We start from the raw sequence: 18,159 nt of genomic DNA on the forward strand, positions 1-18,159 counted from the left end.
GAAAAGGTTACTTTTCAGGATTCTAATTTTAAAAAAGCAAAAAAAAAAATTCAGTATTTCAATTCAAATATAGCAAGAAATAGCAGATCTACAAGCTCAAAACGTGTCACGGCGCGTTTTGAGCGTTTTGAGCTCTCCATCGTCAAAGTTGCCCACCCCTGCTCTACTGTATGCAGAGGGGTAATATATCAAAGTAATTTTCCTGTTTTGTTGTTTGTAGTTTCATGAGGAAATTGCAATAAGAACTAATTTGTTTTATCCTCATTATTCCCCCCCCCCCAAAAAAAAAGAATATACAGTATATAGAAAAAAATACCCACCCCCGTATTCATGATACTGTTTGCAAACGAACAAGCACACTGGTGTGTGTGTGTGTGTGTGTGCGCACACGGTATATGTGTGCATGTGTTTGTGGGTGAGAATAATGTATTGATGTATATGTAATATTGTATAATTGTATTGCTATTATGTCTGCGTACACGTGAGCGTGAGTAGTCGTGTGGTTTTAGTCCTGTATATATTTTTCGCTGCATTTATTGTTCATTGTGCACTTCATTGTGTTCAAAGTGTTATCCCATCCTATCCTAAAATAATAGTGGCTGAATGTTCTCCTTTGTGCCTGTGTGTGTGTGTGTGTGTGTGTGTGTGTGTGTGTGTGTGTGTGTGTGTGTGTGTGTGTGTGTGTGTGTGTGTGTGTGTGTGTGTGTGTGTGTGTGTGTGTGTGTGTGTGTGTGTGTGTGTGTGTGTGTGTGTGTGTGTGTGTGTGTGTGTGTGTGTGTGCATACATGCATGACTGTGTGCAGTTCTCCGTGTTCCTGGGGTTGATCTTCTTCCTGGAGTTGACCGCTGGCATCCTGGCGTTCGTCTTCAAAGACTGGATCAAAGACCAGCTCAACTTCTTCATCAACAACAACGTCAAGGCCTACCGCGACGACATCGACCTGCAGAACCTCATCGACTTCGCCCAGGAATACGTGAGTCTACGAACTATAACTATACAGCTATAGTAGTGTCTCTCTTGTCTCACAATGTCAAGTGGTCTTGTTTATCTTTCTTAACCCATTTTGGCCTGACATCGAAAAGAAAAAAAATGTCTATTTTTTTCCTGAAAAACCTCATGTTTTCTATATCAGTGGTTCTCAATATTTCATGTCAAGGACCCCCAAAAAATTATATGTAATTGGCCCACCGACCCCCCCATCTGAAAATATGTTATACGCAAAGATTTGGAGGTTTGAGTTAAAAAAAAAAGTTTGCCGTGGAAGAATATATATTCAAAGATTTGTGCCACATTTTCACGATTCTTCAAAAATAGCAGACCTACAAGCTCGTGGCGCGCTACGAGCTTGTGGGTCTGCTATTTTTCAATAGCTAAAGTACAACATAATGCTTCAAACGGAACCCGCCCAAAATGGGTTAAGCGACTCTCCGTTAGGACAATGGACTAGACACCCCCCTCCCTCCATCGCTGAGCACATCCCACGATGAATGGCATTGGCGGCGGTGGCATTTGAATAGTTTATGCAATTATTTGAATGAGATGATTTAGATAATTGGATCTCGTGCGTTAATCGCTTCTGGTGTGATGTAACAACTCGTGTAATCCTGTCGGATCATTAACCCATTCTGAACGGGAACATTTTGGTGTTTGCATCATGTTATGCTTTAGCTATTGAAAAATAGCAGATCTACAAGCTCATAGCGCGCCACCGAGTGGCGCGCTACGAGCTTGTAGGTCTGCTATTTTTGAAAAATCGAAGAACGACTGACATTTTTAGAATCTGATCTCAGGTCAGAATGGGTTAATCAGACCAGTGTGTGTCCAGTGGAAACCTCGTATGAATCTGATCTCAGGTCAGAATGGGTTAATTGTACACGATCCGTAGCACGGTCTACACGCCTAAGCTGACCTGAGCTCCAGATCAACAAACAAAGACCGTATTCATTGGCCTCAGCGGCTTAAACGCTGCAGTGATGACTGATAATGGACTGCTGTTAATAGGAAAATAATGCTTTTTTTGGGGGGGCAAATATAGTTTTTTATTTAAAAAAAAATAATTCTCGCAGTTTATTTCGCCCCCAATGTGTAATACACAGTGTGCCACTGGATCCCCTATTAACCCATTTTTAGACCTGAGGACGATTCTACAAATGTCTTCTAAATCCTGACGGTTTTCTGAAAAAGCTTTTTCAAACGATTTTTCAAAAATAGCAGACCTACAAGCTCATAGCGCGGCACTCGGTGCCGCGCTATGAGCTTGTAGATCTGCTATTTTTCAATAGTGCACATCGTGGCTGCCACATGTTTTCAGATTCACCGCCACATTGCGAGACATTAATGCACTGTGTTGTTGTATAAAAACTGTTGTGCAAAATGAAAAAGTCACAAGATGTATTTATATTGGCCACATGACGTCTCACGTCGCCATTCAGTGCCCTAAACAAACAAACAAACAAAGTCCATAGACTCGGCTGCCATATGATGTCATTTCAAAAGCATGCATTGGACGGGCTAACTTAACGCCCCTCAAAAATGACACGATATCCAAGCTGCTTTGATTACCAGGACCCACAGTTGAACTGAAAACGCCCTGCAGCCCTGCAAAGAAACCTCCAGTCTGCATGCATATAGCCATATACTGTACATTTTTTGTTTACGCAATAGCAATATCGTCTGTGAGTGTGTTTACATGCAAACGAGCCAATATTGACACAAATGGATATCAGCGATGTTGATTGCTCTTAAGTTGTGTCTACACACACGTAATCACACACGTAATCACTGAGGATGAAAATCTGAAGTTCCCTGGAAAAACACACGTACACACTAGGGCTGTCAGTTCACCTCTATAATCCAATTCGAATTTCATTGCTTCATTATTTGTAATTTTCGAAAATATTCGAATATTTACATTGTTTATTTTAGCTCATATTTAGCCTATAATAATACACGTGGCTGGCATGTCTTGTGAGTTTTGGGAAGTACATAGTTTTGACAGGTCTGCCTGCTGTGGACAGATGAAAGGCAAGCACAGATGTGCAATAAAGTTGTGTCGTGAGACTGTATTATGATTTTCGTTCTACCGGCGATTTCTGTCTGTGTAGTATACTAGTATCTATGTATGTGTTACAAGGGTTTGTGTGGCTGTGACTAAATGTGCTACTGTTTACAACAGCCAGTAAGCCCGCCCACCCTGTAGACTGTCTCTGATTGGCTTACCCTGAAATCTGGCCCTACGTTAGCCAATCAATGACCTCTTCTGCGACGTGACCGGACGTGCACCTTTTCACATGCAGTGGAAGCGGCCGGGGAGATTTCACAGCGGTAGATTCGTTACTCAATACATTTAGTGAGCGGATAAAATAACACAAAACAAAATAAATATATTAAATAGAATTAATAAATGATAAAAGCTCCATTCGAATGGCAATTTTAGCTTTCGAATATATATATATTTTTTAATATTCGAATTTCTTTCATATTATGAAATTCGTTCTGACAGCCCTAGTACACACACACCTGTGTGTTTAATAATGTATGGCTTTCGACCACAACATACTGTATAATAATTGGCTGGAGAGCTGCAGAGACCGAAGCCTCACGGGATGCAGTCTTATACCTACAGTATGCACCAAAACTTATGTTACTGGCAACAACTGTAGCTCTGCTCAGCCACGCCAAAGGGAAAAAAAGGCTTTCATGCTTGACCATTTTCAAAGGCTGCTGAACATGGACAGGCTGCCTGTTTCTGCACATTATTATTTCACACACGGTGTAAGACTAGAGATAACATTAGAGTTTTTAGACTCGGCGCTTCGACAAGCAACCTTCAAGACGACTTCACCGATATGCTCAACCAATCCACCACCGCGTCATACAACCTGCTATCGGCTGATGTTGTGGTGTGTTGGGGCACAACTGTATAGCTACAGTATGCCGAGTGTAGTGACCAAAATGTACTTGTGTGGTGAAACGATGTGCATTGCATACCGCTCCGCATTTGGTATCGCAATCTATTTAAAAATCGCTTGTTGTTGTGATCAAGCCAGGCTTGGTTTACAACAATGATGTTCCACGAAAACCTGAACCAAGCTCTCCGATTCAAACCGATGGTCCAGATGTCGGTTCAGATTCCAAAATATGCTCTCCAACAGTCATGGAAATTGTGTAAGATATTGCTGAAAGGTTTTGAAAATTAATTGGGGAAAATGTCTCTTTCCCTGAAACTCTCTCCAGCTTCCTCCTTATGGGGGGGGGGGGGGAGAGCATAGTGACGCGTTCAGTAGGATTTTGGTTTATTTGGGCGCCATCTTGCTAGTATAGGATGCTAGGCTACTTGGCTGCCAGTCTGTAGTTCGGTCAGTCAAACATGTGTTCTCTCCGCAGTAAATAAGTAATCTGTCTGTATGCGATCTGACCATTATTATTTTTATTACACTGTCCTCAAACTGTTTGAGGACAGTGAGATCTAGCAGATCTAGAGCGGAGCATACATGTGTTTGGGAATGTTGCTGAAGGTTATGTTATTTTGTCAGCTGACACCCAAATCAAAGGAACCATATGTATTTAATTATTTGATATTCCATTGCATAGCAAGGCTACAATGGAAGCATAATCCTGACGGCCCACATGGAATGGGCAAGTTAGGGTATAAACTAACAGGGCAGACCCATTTACTGTTGTGGATCAAGGTTATGCTATTTTGTCATCCCGACACCCAAACCATACAGTGTTTATTTTATATATCTATAATGGTATGTCTCCACAGTGAGGCTGGGAAATGTAGCCTCCTAAGCCTACTACTGTCTATAGCCCACTAGCCTGCTGGTAGGCAGGCGAATGTCAACCAGAATAACCCGTTCTGAGAGAAACTCCTCCCTATGCACTGGCCCTATTGTTGTAGTGCAACACACAGAAAGAATACATCAACGTTTTAAGACACAAGTTGAGTGCTGTTATCTCCTCATGATTCATGGGCAAACCGTTACGGCTCGCCACAGCGGGGGTGTTCTGTTCATTGTCAAAGTACGACATGCGCCTTTAGGAGGAGGACAGCAGCGCAGCGAGATGTGCACATATAGTTCACCAGAGAAAGTTCACGCGGCTGGATCAGCTGCTGTTATTGTGGCTCTTTTGTGTTTTGGGCATGCGCAGATCCGGAGCTACCATATGGGCACTTTGGGCACGTGCCCAGGGGCCCTTGGGCACCAGGGGGCCCTCAAAAAAAAAATTCCCTGCTAAATAAATGGTCTAAAAAGGATTGTATTTTATTGTTGGTTGGCCTTCGACAGTGCCTGATTATGTAAATGTTATACTGTCCATAGCTCTGTTTTCTTTCTCTTATTTTGTCTCTCTGTTCCTCCATATTGTTGCACTTTTGTCATGTACTGTTCTGTCTTTTCTATTTTTATACCTGTACAGCACTTTGGTCGACCATATGTGCTATATAAATAAAGTTTGAGTTGAGGCTATGTGATAGACATTCAACAGCCCCCGGACAGCCATCAATCGAGCACGCGAGCAAAATTGTGATATGACCCTTCATAATAGTTTGAAAATATCCCAGTGAATAATGATGTTGTTACTTTGTTCTGTCCCCTCCCTGTGCACACAGTGGTCCTGCTGCGGAGCTCACGGTCCCAACGACTGGAACCTGAACATTTACTTCAACTGCACGGACCTGAACCCCAGCAGGGAGCGATGCGGCGTGCCCTTCTCCTGCTGCGTCAAAGACCCGGCCGTAAGAACACTTTTACATTTGATCGGTCTGATTAAACCCATTTTGACCTGAGATCAGATTCTAAAAGTGTCTTCTAAAATCCTGACAGTTTTCTAAAAAAAGCTATGTTTCTATGTCAGTCGTTCGATAAAAAAAAGCAGACCTACAAGCTCGTAGCTATGAACTTGTAGATCTGCTATTTTTCAATAGCTAAAGCATGACATGATGCCAACACCAAAAGGGGTTAAACACAATTCCACACTTCGTAATTCAACGGTGTGGTGTGGAAAAATAGTTAATCTAAATGGCTAATCTAAAAAGTCATTCATTTTTTTTAAATAATTGATTATTTTGATTAACTGTACCCCTAGAACTCGCAAAGTCTAGTGATTGGTTGCAATAAAAAAAATAGCTCAGATCACGTATAAGTAATTTCCCTCAACCTCTGCTATGGAGAATTCCTCCATGATCATAACGCAGTCAGCAAGTTAACTAGTAAAAAAGTCTTCATTGTTTCCTCATGTTAATGTGTGTGCTATATGCTGTTTATTCCAGGAGGACGTCATCAACACACAGTGTGGATATGATGTCCGACTTCAACAGGTTAGTATTTCTAGTATTGCTTTGCATGCATAGAAGGCAAGTTTTTCTTCCATCTATTGATCTAGCCCATTCTGTCCTGAGATCAGATTCATACAAGGTTTCCACTGGACACACACACACTGGTCTGATTAACCCATTCTGACCTGAGATCAGATTCTAATCTAAAAATGTCAGTCGTTCTTCGATTTTTCAAAAATAGCAGACCTACAAGCTCGTAGACCTATGAGCTTGTAGATCTGCTATTTTTCAAAAGCTAAAGCATAACATGATGCTGACACCAAAATGGGTTCCCGTTCAGAATGGGCTAGTGATCAACAAGAGACTCTTGTGTATCAACCAAAAATATTTAAAAAAAATCATTGGCACATCAAAATGAAAAGTTACTTTCCGACAGATAACATAGTTATAGCCTGTTATACCATTTACTTTCAGGAGGAACTCATTTAAAGCCTTTCCAACACTTCACCAATGTTCAACTTCAGTCCTAGCATTCTAACTGTGAGGAAGATATGAGACTCTGACAAAACTGTAACATTTCACAATGCGTACCGTCTCGAGATATCGCTCTCCTTCTGAAGCTGTGGAAAAAAAGATATAGTTTTATGCAGGCTGGCTGTGTTTTTCCCTTAATAAACCAAACGCATCGGGGAGTATATATATGTTCTGCTATTGTATAGAGGATATAGGATTCAGGTTTAAAAGAAAAGTTTCCCTTTAACAAGCTATACGATTTAAGTCCCATGATCTCAACATTTAGAGCTCATTATCTTTTTATGCCGTTCAAATGGTTGTCCAAGAACTGTAGCTCAGACAATGGTGCACAGACTTGCACACTGTGCACGGAGACAGACGTAAGTAGCATAACATGCGGTTCTCTGCCCTGTGAACAACACGATGCAGAGCTGCTAAGTGGGGGCATGCCAGAGAGCATATTCACTCAGGCAAACTTTCCCAATAGGAAAAAGGAAAAGGATTTCATCATCTTGTTTAGGAGTGGCGGTGCCAGTCCAGACCAAGTTCACTTGTTATCTGAAAAGGGTCTGTACTTGTGGCGGATTCCTTTTCGTAGGGATCAGATTCTAAAAAAAATGTCCTCTAGATCCTGACTGTTTTCTGAAAAAGCTATGTTTCTATGTCAGTCGTTCTTTCGATTTTTCAAAAATAGCAGACCTACAAGCTCGTAGCGCGCCGCTCGGTGGCGCGCTACGAGCTTGTAGATCTGCTATTTTTCTCCATCATCTCTGCCTAAAATGACATACCCAAAATAGGGACGCCAGGTTGAAAGTACTTAAACCGTGATAGCATTTAACCGATCCTCCAGCATAGACATACACATTGGGGACTTTGAAATCTCATGACAGGGGGCAATGAGGGCATTCACATGCAGCCGAGATTCATGTATATATTCTAATGACATCCGACCAAACAACAAACACAGGATGAGGGGAAGGTAGAGTATAGGGTTAATTTGCCGGCATACTGTTCCTCGCCTTAATGACAGATTGGCGTTCTAACAGGCATAATTAGGCTCCAGTTATAGCCTCCGAGACCAGCCTATCTACGCTCTGTAATTGGCGGCTCAGTGGCTTATGCCAGTCCTCTTGTGTGTGTGTGTGTGTGTGTGTGTGTGTGTGTGTGTGTGGGTGTGGCGGTAACGACTCACTGCACTGCAGTCAGCAGGAGTGCTGTTGCTAGGCGCGCTACAACACAGTGAAGCCACCTGCCAACCGCCTCGGTCCATTTCCTACGCGTGCTCTTATTTCTGTTGAGCGCAGCGAAGGCCCAGTGGCATCGATCAGCGCGTCACGCTGCGCTCCCACGTCGTAGGTTCTGGCTGTGCGGTATATTATTATAGAATCTCATGGCCTAATTTGAAGCACTGACGGTTAACGGTATAGGCCTTTCATGTCACAGACGGTATATTCCTTTCTCTTAAAATACTTTTTCTGTTTCGTATGTGTTGTTTATGGAGTTAACGTTACTCTTAATTGACCGCCAGGTACCGTCCTAAAGTCGGCTCTTCGGTGCTACTGAAGATTTCTGACGAGCCGAAATCATTTCGGCACTACAGCGCTGAAACAGCGGTCAAATAGGAGTATGAATCGGCCCTTAAATAGACGATGATTACATTAGCTATAGTCGATAACTCGCTAACGGTTCTTTTGGGAACCGGAAACGGTCTTGTTTTCCAAGTGAAACAGAGCGCCGCCTATGGTGGCGGTACAGCTGACATGTGCCGGGGTTTTTTTTTAGTGGCGCTTAATGAGTTGAATGCTTCCTAAAGCACTGGTATGCCATTATGGTATAGCCTACTATTTAATGTGAGTCATTTACACCTCAGTTTTATGAAATGCAACAAAACAGAAACGGAAACTTTAAATAGAAAGTGACTTCTAGTACAGCAGAAGAATCTAAATCCATACTGTAACTGTATAGGCAATTAGGCAGCACCTCCCACAGCTGTTTCGTTTAACGGGTCTGTCTATCTATGGTGGGAAAGAGGAACAGGGCAGGAGACAGACAGAGGGAGGGTGACAAAAAACACAACAAAGACAGGGCGGCTGAAATGGCTCCGGGGCGGGCGGGGGGGGGGGGGGGGGGGGGGGGCTCCCTGACGTTTCATTGGCCGCCCAGGGATTGCCTTTTTTCCCAATCCATTTGGTTCGAGAGGCATTTTCCAGGGGTTTTTTTTTTGCAAGAAGGAAAAAATGGGGGAAACAAAGAGTTTCTTGGTGGAGTTGTCTCCACAGGAGTAACAAAGAGAGCATTGTGGGGAAACGCCCCCCTCCCCTCCCCCCCACCACCACACACCCACCTCAGTGTCAATGTAGGTTCTAAATTACACCTTTTCTGTTGTCATCATCCGTTGAATGGAGCTCATACGTCAGTGAGCTTTTAATGTCCCCCCAACACAAAACGGCCATCTGTACTGTAAGTCAGGAAGCACTTCCTGACTTTTATGACAGCCCCCGTTGCTGTAGTCAGCGATCTGCTGTCCATCTTCTCGGCATATATTGTTACCGCACCTTCAAAACAAAGTGCTTTTTTTTTATGTGTTCCATCTTGCAAATGCAAGCAAAGCAGTGACTTGCTAAGTAGTGGCGGTCGTGTGAAAATGTGGTAATTTGTCTTGGGTAAAAAGGCAATTCTTTAAGGCATGCCGTTTATACAGGTTGACATCTTCAATAATGTTCTTCTTTTCTTCAAAAAGATCTTTAACCCATTCTGACCGGGCACCCATTTTGGTGTTGGCATCATGTTATGCTTTAGCTATTGAAAAATAGCAGATCTACAAGCTCATATCGCGCCACCGAGTGGCGCGATACGAGCTTGTAGGTCTGCTATTTTAGAAAAATTCGAAGGAAGGACTGACATTTTTAGAATCTGATCTCAGGTCAGAATGGGTTAATCAGACCAGTGTGTGTCCCGTGGAAACCTCGTATGAATCTGATCTCAGGTCAGAATGGGTTAAAAAGTAGCCAATATAGGAGCTTGTAGATTGGCCACACGACGGCATCCTCTGACAAAGTATAAAATAATGAGTGTTTAACCAATTTAGACCTGACGTCGAGGGGGAAAAAAAGTCTTCTGAAAGAATATATATTCAAAGATGTGTGCCGCATTTTCACGATTTTTCAAAAATAGCAGACCTACAAGCTCGTCTATGAGCTTGTAGATCTGCTATTTGTCAATAGCTAAAGTATTATATAATGCTTAGTTAAAACTCCAAAATGGGTAAACACTGAACTAATAGAATTGTAGTCTAGTAGCCAGAATGTTTTATGTTATAAATGTTTAGTATGGCATGTAGAAACTGCCGGATGCTAACTTGCATTATGTTGAGCAATTTTCACAATTGGCGTAATATCTGACCATACCATTAACAACCTATAAGGGGAAAAGAAAATCTAAATTCCGTCATGCTTTATGTAGCATGTGGCTGCTGGCATGTTAAACTAGGGGGTTTTCATGATGCTGAATCCATTCCAAGCATTGGTTTTGCACAAAATACACTCCTTCGGCTAAAACGGCCATAGCCGTTAAGTACTGGACCCACAGGTAGTGTGTGTGTGTGCCGGCTGGGTGGTGTGTGATAATCCGGTCGAAGTATTCCTTCGGTACGGCGACTGCGGGCCCCGAGAACAATAACGCGACACGAGACAGTATATCACGCTAAAAAAGGGTCACAAAGTTTATTACACACAGCAGGAACATATATAGAGCTGGATCATAACGACGTGACAACAAGATATGAGACGTAGAAACGTGACATGATAAATGACTAATGCAAGCAGGGCTGACCTTGCCGGCTCTGATATGTCTCTCGTAGCCTATCCATAAAGTAGGCTACAGTACAGGCAGTACACGATACCTGTCAAGTACACTGTATCTCAAGTCCCAGTACACAGACTAAGATGTGCTGTACATGGACTAATTATAACGGCCGTAATCACAGAATGTGATGACGTCGGCACAGATCTAGCCTTTCTTATAGGCCAAATGCTCATATGTTTGCCTTGACTCATTATGCACTTATTTATGTTTTTAGGTAATTGTTTTTGTTTTAATTTACACACTTTAATTTACACATTTTTTGTAACATTTACATTTATTTTCATGTGTTTTTATGAATAGGAGTTGGACCAGGCGACATATATCTATACCAAGGGCTGCGTTGGGCAGTTTGAGAAGTGGCTTCAGGACAACTTGATAGTTGTGGCTGGAGTCTTTGTCGGTGTTGCACTTTTACAGGTAAGAAGTATCTTTATCTCCCCATGCAGTCAGCTAGCTGCCTCTGGCAACAAAAATGTTTATCTTTAAAAGCAAGACTGCCGCAGTGCTTTGTGATTTTGGGACAGTGCCGCCATCTGCTGGTGGAAACGCTCCACGTCATGCACTCCCCGACCATCGGGTCATTACAGAGTCCTGTTCACCTCTAGTTCCCCCCCCTGTTAAGCAGTCAGGTGTGTTGGTGTGATCTCATTTCCTTTCCTGGCTGTGTGTTCTGTTCACGTGTAGATATTTGGGATCTGCCTGGCCCAGAACCTGGTGAGCGACGTCAACGCAGTCAAAGCCAACTGGTGACGCAAGGCCCCCAGAGAAGAGGTGAGACTCTCCCCAGTATAACTGCTGACGACAAAACAACCGTCTACTTCCACGTTGAGCAGGGGGGCAACACGCATACACACACACACAAATATACTTAGATGTAATATTATATGCACACAGAAAAAAACACGCACAGTTTACCCTTCCGGTTGACAATCGCAGGTAAAGCATTCCTTACTTACTCAGACAGTCAACACACACACACCCTTGTTTGTTTATACCATCGAGCCAGGGGATTGAGTCTGGTGATTTACTCTCGACACACTCGGGTATCCCCTGCGGCCGCCGTCTCCTTAAACCGGCTTCAAGTTCAAAGTCAGGACTCTTTGTACTTTTCTTTGATTTCTTTGATTCGGTTCAGCTGGGCAACATTTCTGGGACGCACGCCGCTGCTTGAGGAACTCCTGTCAAGTGAGAAAAAAAGAGAAAACAGACGTGTAAACACACAAAAACACGAATGGGGTGTTAACTCGACTTAACGGTCACACTTTGCAATGTCACACAGCCTCCGGTGCTCGACTTGGGGAAGTAAGAACCGCACATCCCCGAAAATGCCTTTCAAAGGTTTTTCTTTTAGTTTGTTCATTCGTTCTCCCACTTGTCCCTGCCGCCTCTCTGGCAGGGGGGAGAATTGAGCGGCTGTCAAAGGGACAGTATGGCCGCACGGACGCATCCGCACGTGTCATTTTCCTCATCATAAAAGCTTTCATGACCACTGAAAAGACCACCGGACACACACTGGCTTTGGACGAGTGGGCGACGACTTCTACCCGGTTTCAGGGGAACTAACTGAAATTCCAACTCAAAAAGATTTATTTTCATGAAAGTGCCATTACTTTTTGAGTGTTTATTGTTTTTCTCTTATTCTTGACTTGGAGTTTCTTGCACCCTGATCCTGATGTCACGTGTGAAGCCGGTGTCAAATGTGGACCTCAGGCTCTACCAATGCATGTTACTGAACTGCCTGTTTTATACTGCAGGCTGAAATCTATATATATATATTTTCTCTCTCTTTAGGTAGACTGATGGAAGAAAAAAATATGCCCTCTTTCCCTTATGGTGTGGTTTTGCTGAAGGCTTATTGTAGTGTATCATTATGGGATGGCCTGGTTAATATAATAGGTCTACACTGTACAGGGAAAGGGATGGTTTCATGTTGTTTATCTCTGAGCGTATCCCTGAAGCACGTGGGATTGCTTGATCGGGGCCTTTTTTTTTTGTTTTTACTTGATTTGTGTTAGCAATTATGGTTTTATGCTTTCATTGTGTCCACTGTGTATGGAAGAGAATAAGCCAGTCGTTAGATTACCCCCCTCTCTCTCTCTCTCCCCAGAGATACAGTGACATTTTCAGTTTTCATTTCTCTGGTCACAGGTCACTCCATTGACACACGGTGATCCAATATATGGTTCGTTAGCTTCATTAGTGATCCTACTGGAAACTAAAAGGTGGCAGCTAGCCACAACGCTAATTGACCACATTTCAGCTGTCTGTTACAATTTGGTTTCTGTTTGGGATTCTAAGAACGCTAACGAGCCATTTCTTGGTCAATTTGTGTGCTAATGCTGATCCACGCTATGTGACAAGTGCCTGATTAAGTCTAATAACAAAGCACGTAAAAAATGTCCATCGTATCCTCCCTGTTAATTTTCTTTACGTTTTGTGTCTGATCAAAACCAGACTGCTTTTTTAAAGCTCTATGTATGTTGTGACATTTGTTATTAATATTAATATAAATCTCGTTACATGACAGTATATCACATGCTGCATATCCGTTCAGTAAGATGGTTATAACAAAGCATTACCAGTTATGGTTCATGACAAATATTGCCGTATATAGATATCTTTCACTAATGTGGGTGCCGGCTTTGGGTTTCAATGTTTGTCCCGCACAAGGTTTACATTTTTTACTTTTTACTTAATTTTTCATTGTCAGGAACAGCTGCCATTATCCTAAGACGGTCATCTGCTTTTAAATCAGGGGGAAGAAGTGTGGCACTTCTCCCTTTTGAATCACTCGTAGAACACTATTGTTTGATGTTTTGGACACTATTGGACTGCGTTGGGGGGGGTGACTGGTTCAGCGCAATCGTTTTTGTATGTCATGTTCTGCATTTAACCACTACGTTTTTATTGTATTTTTTAAGATTGTATTAGTATTAGTGTCTTGTATGCGCCATGCACAGAGTAACGTGGTACTCGTGTGAGATTTATTCAACCATACAAATACTGTAAACACGCGTCTCTTTTCTGCCGCATGGGAGAGAAATGAAACACTAACGGAAATGTCACATTTTGAATTGTGACATTAAGTGAAAGACTGGTAGCATTACAAGCTAGTGAACCGTGCAGGCGGGCACACAGTACACACGAGAGCCCTGCTCCAGCAGTGTGTCTGTCTGAGAGTCGGGCTCGGGTGTGAAATCCCGTTGGATATTTCTGTACTACTTTTCGGTGTCATCTCTCTTGGATCTTTCCTGATCTGTCCTTGTCCTTGTCAAAGCCGTCTTTCTCCACTGCAGCTCTCTGGTGGGTTTAAACAGGGGGGAGAGGGCTGAGACGAGAACAGTTTGCCCTCCCAGAGCCGGCTTTAGAGGAAAAGTGAATGGAATTCTGCACAGCTCTCTTTACATATATATATATTTATATATATCTCTATCCAAATCCAATATCTCTATCCGAAACCAATCTATGGCTTGTTGACTTAAAAATGGTCCTCACTGAAGAGACCAAGTCTTCCAATCATTGTGGTTGGCAGAGTGGGGGGGGAAAGTCTGGGTCTCACTCCAAAATAGCATATATGAAATTGTCCCGATTCCAAGCTTTGCCAGAGAGAGAGAGAGAGCTGTGTTATTTCTTAAATTCGGGCCCAGCTTCTCCCCCTACCTGACAAGACGGGAATGTTCCCCTCGGGGCATAAACACACAAAGTGGCCATGTGAAGCAGCTGTTAAACACTTAAGCCATATATATACTTCATTCATGTGCTCACGTTCGCAACGCGTCGCGACGCGCTGTGAGCTTGTAGATCTGGTATATTTCTTGCTATTTTTCCAAACATTTAGGGAAACGTTTCATCTACATCTGACGTGACCCAAAATAAGAATGCCGTGGTTGCAGTGGTATATGCATTATGCACCGGTATGGATAGGAAGAAAAAAGAGTCACAGCTCTGATCGCCCCTGATCTTATAACCTCTGATTCATCAGAATTCCTCGTTGTGTGTTTTCCTGCCTGGTTTTCACACGTGGCAGCTCGTTTGCGCCCCCGTTTTGCTTCAGTGATTCTTCGAAGAAAGTGTTTCATTTTGGTAAGCACTTATATATATATATATATAGCTGGCAAGAGTTTTTTTCCTCACTCGGGGAGGAAACAAAACTCGGTTTGTTGTGCTCGCGGGGATCGTTGTTCCGTTGTTGCACAATGAAATAGAGGGCGTCCTCCTTCCTCGGTCCTCGTGGTGATTTTTATTGGATCCGGCTGGTGGAAAAGCCGTGGCCGTCTGCCTTGTAGAGAGAGAGAGAGCTGCAGGGCTCACCGTGGTCACCCCTGCAGCAATGTCACGGACAATATGTTGATATATATCGATGTTGTGACATAAAGGCTATAGATTTAGATCTGCTGTTTTTTTCAATTCCTTATCATTCCCCCATTCCCTATAAATCCCTATTTTATATTTTGATATTTTGGTCGCAATACCGTTATTGTTACTATACATCGATATCGAGGTATTTATTTGGTAAAACATATTGTGATATTTGATTTTGTCCTCCATGTCCGCCTAAACTAGATGGTGACCAATGCAATTCTGCTTTCCGTCGGTAGCGCGGCAGAGTATTTCATATTCAGATTGAGTTTACTTAGAATCTGATTGTTTGTTTGTACCACCTCTATAGTGGATCTCGTTTTGTTACTGAAATGGGTGAGGGAGTTCAGTTGCTAATGATGTTTCGTCCTGTCATATACGAATGGCCTTGCAACGTGAAACGCCTGATTTGATTTCTCTCCTCTCCCCTGTCTGGGGATTCAGGTATTACCTGAGGAGAAAGCCTTATGCAAACCGTGAATATAGCAGTCTTTTTTATCTGAGTGGACCTATTCATCCACACATTTTTGCAGCACAATGCACAACAGATGTGAAATTTAAGGAATGTGAAGTGAAAGGAAATTATGTCTTAGAGAGAAAATTATTATGGTTTTATATTATGGCTTTCTTATTAAGATTTTTGTTTTTCTTCATAATCGTGTGTTTGTATGAGCATTCCATCGTGCGTTCCGTTTTGTCACCTCTTTATCTCCTCTGGAAGGCCTACCAAGTGACTTTGTATACATGCATTTAAATTTTTACTGTGTTTTTTCTTTTTAATAATTGAAAACAAAACTGTTGATATTCCTCTATATGTTTGACATTTCCACACACATGGTTTTTACAAAGTAGCATACATCTAGCACACTATCGACCCAGACAGGTCTCGATAATCTATTTCAAATACTGCACGGTGCTTCTGGTGTTTTTAATGATGTGTAAATTGTCTTGACGGGCTCAATTTATTTTTCAGATATCTCCCCCCACCCCCCTTCCTCATACAATTAAAGGCTGTTTAACGTCGATGGTAATCTATGGTGTAAAAAAAAAAACTAAAAGCTTTTTTCTGTTCAGGCTGTGGATGGTTTAGTCGTTTTTATTATTATAATTTTTTAAAGTAGGTTAAGATGTTTGTGTTTACATTTCCAACATGGCTTTGCGGCGGTGTGTATAGAAACATCACCGCGTCTACCTCACGGTGTGCGGACGACGTCGCTTCACGTCAGATCTGTAAATCCACAGATAATCTGCGTACATAATGGACTCTTTTTTTTCTGTTACGGGTGGCATATCGGCACGGTTTCCCAGGTGTCATTCCACATCACTCGCTGATCAAAGCACCGCCCGTACTAATTCTCTCTTTTCTGTTTTTCGCTGTTCTTTCTGTTTGTGTGAAAGCCTTTAGTATCCTGCGACGGGGATTTGGCTCTTGCTGACTCGCAACTCCTGCAGCTTTGTTTCCAATTAAAAGGATACGGATGTGATTCTTTTACCCACTCTTTTCTTTCACAGGAGACCCACTAAGCATTCCTCTTTTTAAATTAGCCAATAGTAGTTTTTTTTTTGTTCTTTCTTGGTTGACCCTGGCTTGCCGGAGAATGTATGAAACTTTGATCATACTGACCATGCATTATTTTAACTTTTTAGTCCTGCCTATTCCAAAGGGTAGCCCTTGTCAAGAAACAAAAAAGATTTGTATAATAATTGTGGAACATGGTCTGTTACACTGTATATTGTGTTAAAAGATATGCTCCTTTCATATATTAAAATAAAGGATTTATGAAAAAAAAAAAGGGGAAATGATTGTTTTAATATATTGGTTTTTCTAAGTCGACTAGAACAGTGCCCGTTGGGCAACCGGTGTACTCGTTAATGATACAAGTTGGAAATGCATGAGCCATGACCCACCCAGTTATGCGATGATTTATTCATGAAGACATTTTGTAGTATTATCTGTGTCCTCGTATGGCCTTTTTGGGGCCATATATGGAGTTCTATGATGACATGAGTATATGCCATGGGGGTGGGCAACTTTTCTGACATGAATTGGCAATGAACATACATGTTTACCATCATGTAATATCCGGCGTCTCGTCCTGTTGTTATCCATGCGTTATCCAGGCGTGCATCTCGTGCTTAATCTGACTCGGCTGCCCGTGCACGCCGCTGTGCGTCACACTATCCAGGGTTTGATGAGGTCAGTGTTGTGATCTTCACATAATATGGAGATCCATGTGTTGTATACCGACTTGGTTCATTTGCAAGTGTACTAAACTAAAGCCTGTATACCCAATCAACATATGGAATGAATTCTGTACTGGCCATAATATGGAGCGTGTCTTGAGCGTACAGGGTTTGATGAGGTCAGAGATCTCCATATATGGAGCTGGCCTACAGTGACCAGCACAACAAAATAATCAATGAATTGGCTAATTCGGAGCCCTGTCCGGAGCCTGGGCTGAGGCTTCTGCATGTGCTGGTTCTGTTGTTTATAAATTAATATTTAACATTAATGATCCAGATTTATACTTTGTTGTTGTATAGTTGAACACTGGTGTCAGAAATGATCTGAACTTCAAGCGAACAGTTGTGCAGAGTAGATCAGGCCCCATTAAAACTATACTTGTATATAGTATTAAAACTCATTTTTAATGAGTATTAAAACTCATTCAGTGCCACCTGGTGGACACCAGTTTTGCCACCGAAGCCCATTATAAATAAAAGAGAGAAAATGTAATTATATTGTGCATGTAATGTTTTTAAAGGCGCCATTGGCACTCTTGGCCACCAGGGGGAGGCGTCCAAAGGCAAAGCAAAGGTACTATGTTTACCCAGGGTAACTGGACTAAGCTCAAGAACTTGTTTACAGCCAGGCCCTGCTCATAGAACATTTCATGGTAGAGGTTCAATGCCTTGCTCAAGGGCACTTCAGCGGTGGTAATTTTTAACGTGCCGATCCGGGTATACGAACTAGCGACCTGTGGCGTCCGGTGGCATGGAATGAGTTTTAACATGGTACATTTAACTAAAATGTTTTCCTATGGACCACTTGTAATTATGCCATGGATGGATTAGTCCGGGCTATAGGGGGGTGTTCATGATTCTGAATTCATTCCAAGCATTGGTTTTGCACAAAAAAACA

At 42.4% G+C, this 18,159-nt stretch overlaps 1 protein-coding gene across 1 annotated transcript in view; it reads left to right on the top strand.

Moving 5' to 3' along the window:
* Window positions 1-16,792, top strand: part of tspan17 (tetraspanin 17) — a 32,363-nt gene extending 15,571 nt beyond the window's left edge. The window contains exons 4-8 of the mRNA XM_080773619.1: window positions 804-974; window positions 5,616-5,741; window positions 6,276-6,323; window positions 10,959-11,075; window positions 11,343-16,792. Of these exons, the coding sequence (XP_080629745.1) occupies window positions 804-974; window positions 5,616-5,741; window positions 6,276-6,323; window positions 10,959-11,075; window positions 11,343-11,408 (528 nt within the window). The 3' untranslated portion in view covers window positions 11,409-16,792. The remainder of the gene's footprint in view (window positions 1-803; window positions 975-5,615; window positions 5,742-6,275; window positions 6,324-10,958; window positions 11,076-11,342) is intronic.
* The last annotated feature ends 1,367 nt before the right edge of the window (window positions 16,793-18,159 follow it).

The sequence above is a fragment of the Protomyctophum bolini genome (assembly GCF_963924005.1).
Source record: "Protomyctophum bolini genome assembly, chromosome: 10".
NCBI lineage: Eukaryota > Metazoa > Chordata > Actinopteri > Myctophiformes > Myctophidae > Protomyctophum > Protomyctophum bolini.